The sequence below is a fragment of the Corvus brachyrhynchos genome, unplaced genomic scaffold (genome assembly GCF_000691975.1).
Source record: "Corvus brachyrhynchos isolate BGI_N302 unplaced genomic scaffold, ASM69197v1 scaffold58, whole genome shotgun sequence".
Lineage (NCBI taxonomy): Eukaryota > Metazoa > Chordata > Aves > Passeriformes > Corvidae > Corvus > Corvus brachyrhynchos.
This window is the reverse complement of record NW_008239539.1, coordinates 454,131-454,643: the sequence shown is the minus strand read 5'-3', so window position 1 is coordinate 454,643 and position 513 is coordinate 454,131. Positions and strand designations below refer to the sequence as shown.

Genomic DNA, 513 nt, shown 5'->3' with positions numbered 1-513 from the left:
AGCGGGGAGGTGCTGGCACCCTGCCTGCCCGGCACCCAGGGGGGCTCCATCCCGGCCGCTCCCCGGGGCGCAGCGGTGCCGGCCGTGCCCGCACTCACCGGAGCTGCTCCCGTGCCTGCATCACCACGAAGTCCCACGTGTGGTTGATCCGCTTGTGCAGGAGGTTGTAGTTGTCCTGGGAAGCGACAGGTAGGCACGGTGTGCGCCTGTCCCCTTGCCTGGCTCCCGGTCCTGTTGCCCCTCCAGCACAGGGAGCGCCGTGCCCTCTTCCACGGGCGAGCACCGGCCCCCGGGTGAGCCGAGACTCCCCCAGTTCATCACAGGTGTGAGGAGGGCACCGCTCACCTTCTCATGTTCGATCAGATCTCCCTGCTTGCGGATGTTCTTCTTGGCCAGGTAAATGGCTGCAAGAGAAGCGGCGGCATCTCAGGGGGGCTGGGAAGGGGTCGCAGCCCGTGTTGGTGCCAGCGGCACGGCGGGACCTACCGGAGGCCCACGCCCGGGCCGGCGCGC

At 69.4% G+C, this 513-nt stretch overlaps 1 protein-coding gene across 1 annotated transcript in view; it reads right to left on the bottom strand.

Annotated features, from left to right (window-relative positions):
* RGS11 (regulator of G-protein signaling 11) overlaps positions 1–513 on the bottom strand; it is a 5,111-nt gene that overhangs the window by 3,913 nt on the left and 685 nt on the right. The window contains exons 2-3 of the mRNA XM_017741226.1: positions 219–404; positions 99–175 (exon numbers count right to left, since the gene is read on the bottom strand). Coding sequence (XP_017596715.1) covers positions 99–175; positions 219–404 — 263 coding nt within the window. The remainder of the gene's footprint in view (positions 1–98; positions 176–218; positions 405–513) is intronic.